Raw genomic sequence first — 537 nt, 5'->3', positions numbered from 1 at the left:
TAGACGAGGGGTTTTGGTGAGCCTGATAGCTGCCTTGCTGGTTGTTTCTAGGCGGATAACCACTCTGTTGGTTGTTGGGATAGGATTTTTGTTGGTAGTTGTTGTACTGAAAGTTGGGCTCTTTTTTGTACTAGCTACCATTGTTGTTAATGAAACACAACTCCTCTTGACCCCCTCAACCTCATTGACAGCAGGTGGATCATAATGCTTGGAGTTACCAACAAACTTCAGCTGCTCTTGGGTGGCTTTTTCAGCAATGAGTAGGTCGATCTTGTCTTCCAAAGCTTTGATCTCTTTCCTCGTCTGCTTATCATCACCCCTACTGCCTCTGTAGTGGTTTGCACTGTAGACTGCATCACTCTTCACCATGTTGTTAACCAGCTCCTCTGCATCTTCCTCAGTTCTTCCCAAGAAGAATCATTGCTAGCTGTATCCAATCTGGCTCTGTACTTAGGAAGAGCTCCCCTGTAGAATGTGCTCAACAGGCTTTCCTTAGAGAAACCATGGTGAGGGCATTGAGCTTGGTAGCCCTTGAAT

At 45.8% G+C, this 537-nt stretch overlaps 1 protein-coding gene across 1 annotated transcript in view; it reads right to left on the bottom strand.

Annotated features, from left to right (window-relative positions):
* The window catches only part of LOC106330356, a 1,742-nt gene extending 1,373 nt beyond the window's left edge, over positions 1-369 (bottom strand). Inside the window, exon 1 of the mRNA XM_013768834.1 lies at positions 132-369. Within this exon, the coding sequence (XP_013624288.1) occupies positions 132-369 (238 nt within the window). The remainder of the gene's footprint in view (positions 1-131) is intronic.
* Positions 370-537: the final 168 nt, after the last annotated feature.

The sequence above is a fragment of the Brassica oleracea genome, chromosome C3 (assembly GCF_000695525.1).
Source record: "Brassica oleracea var. oleracea cultivar TO1000 chromosome C3, BOL, whole genome shotgun sequence".
Lineage (NCBI taxonomy): Eukaryota > Viridiplantae > Streptophyta > Magnoliopsida > Brassicales > Brassicaceae > Brassica > Brassica oleracea.
Note: the sequence above shows the minus strand (reverse complement) of the source record. Positions and strands in the feature narration are given on the sequence as shown.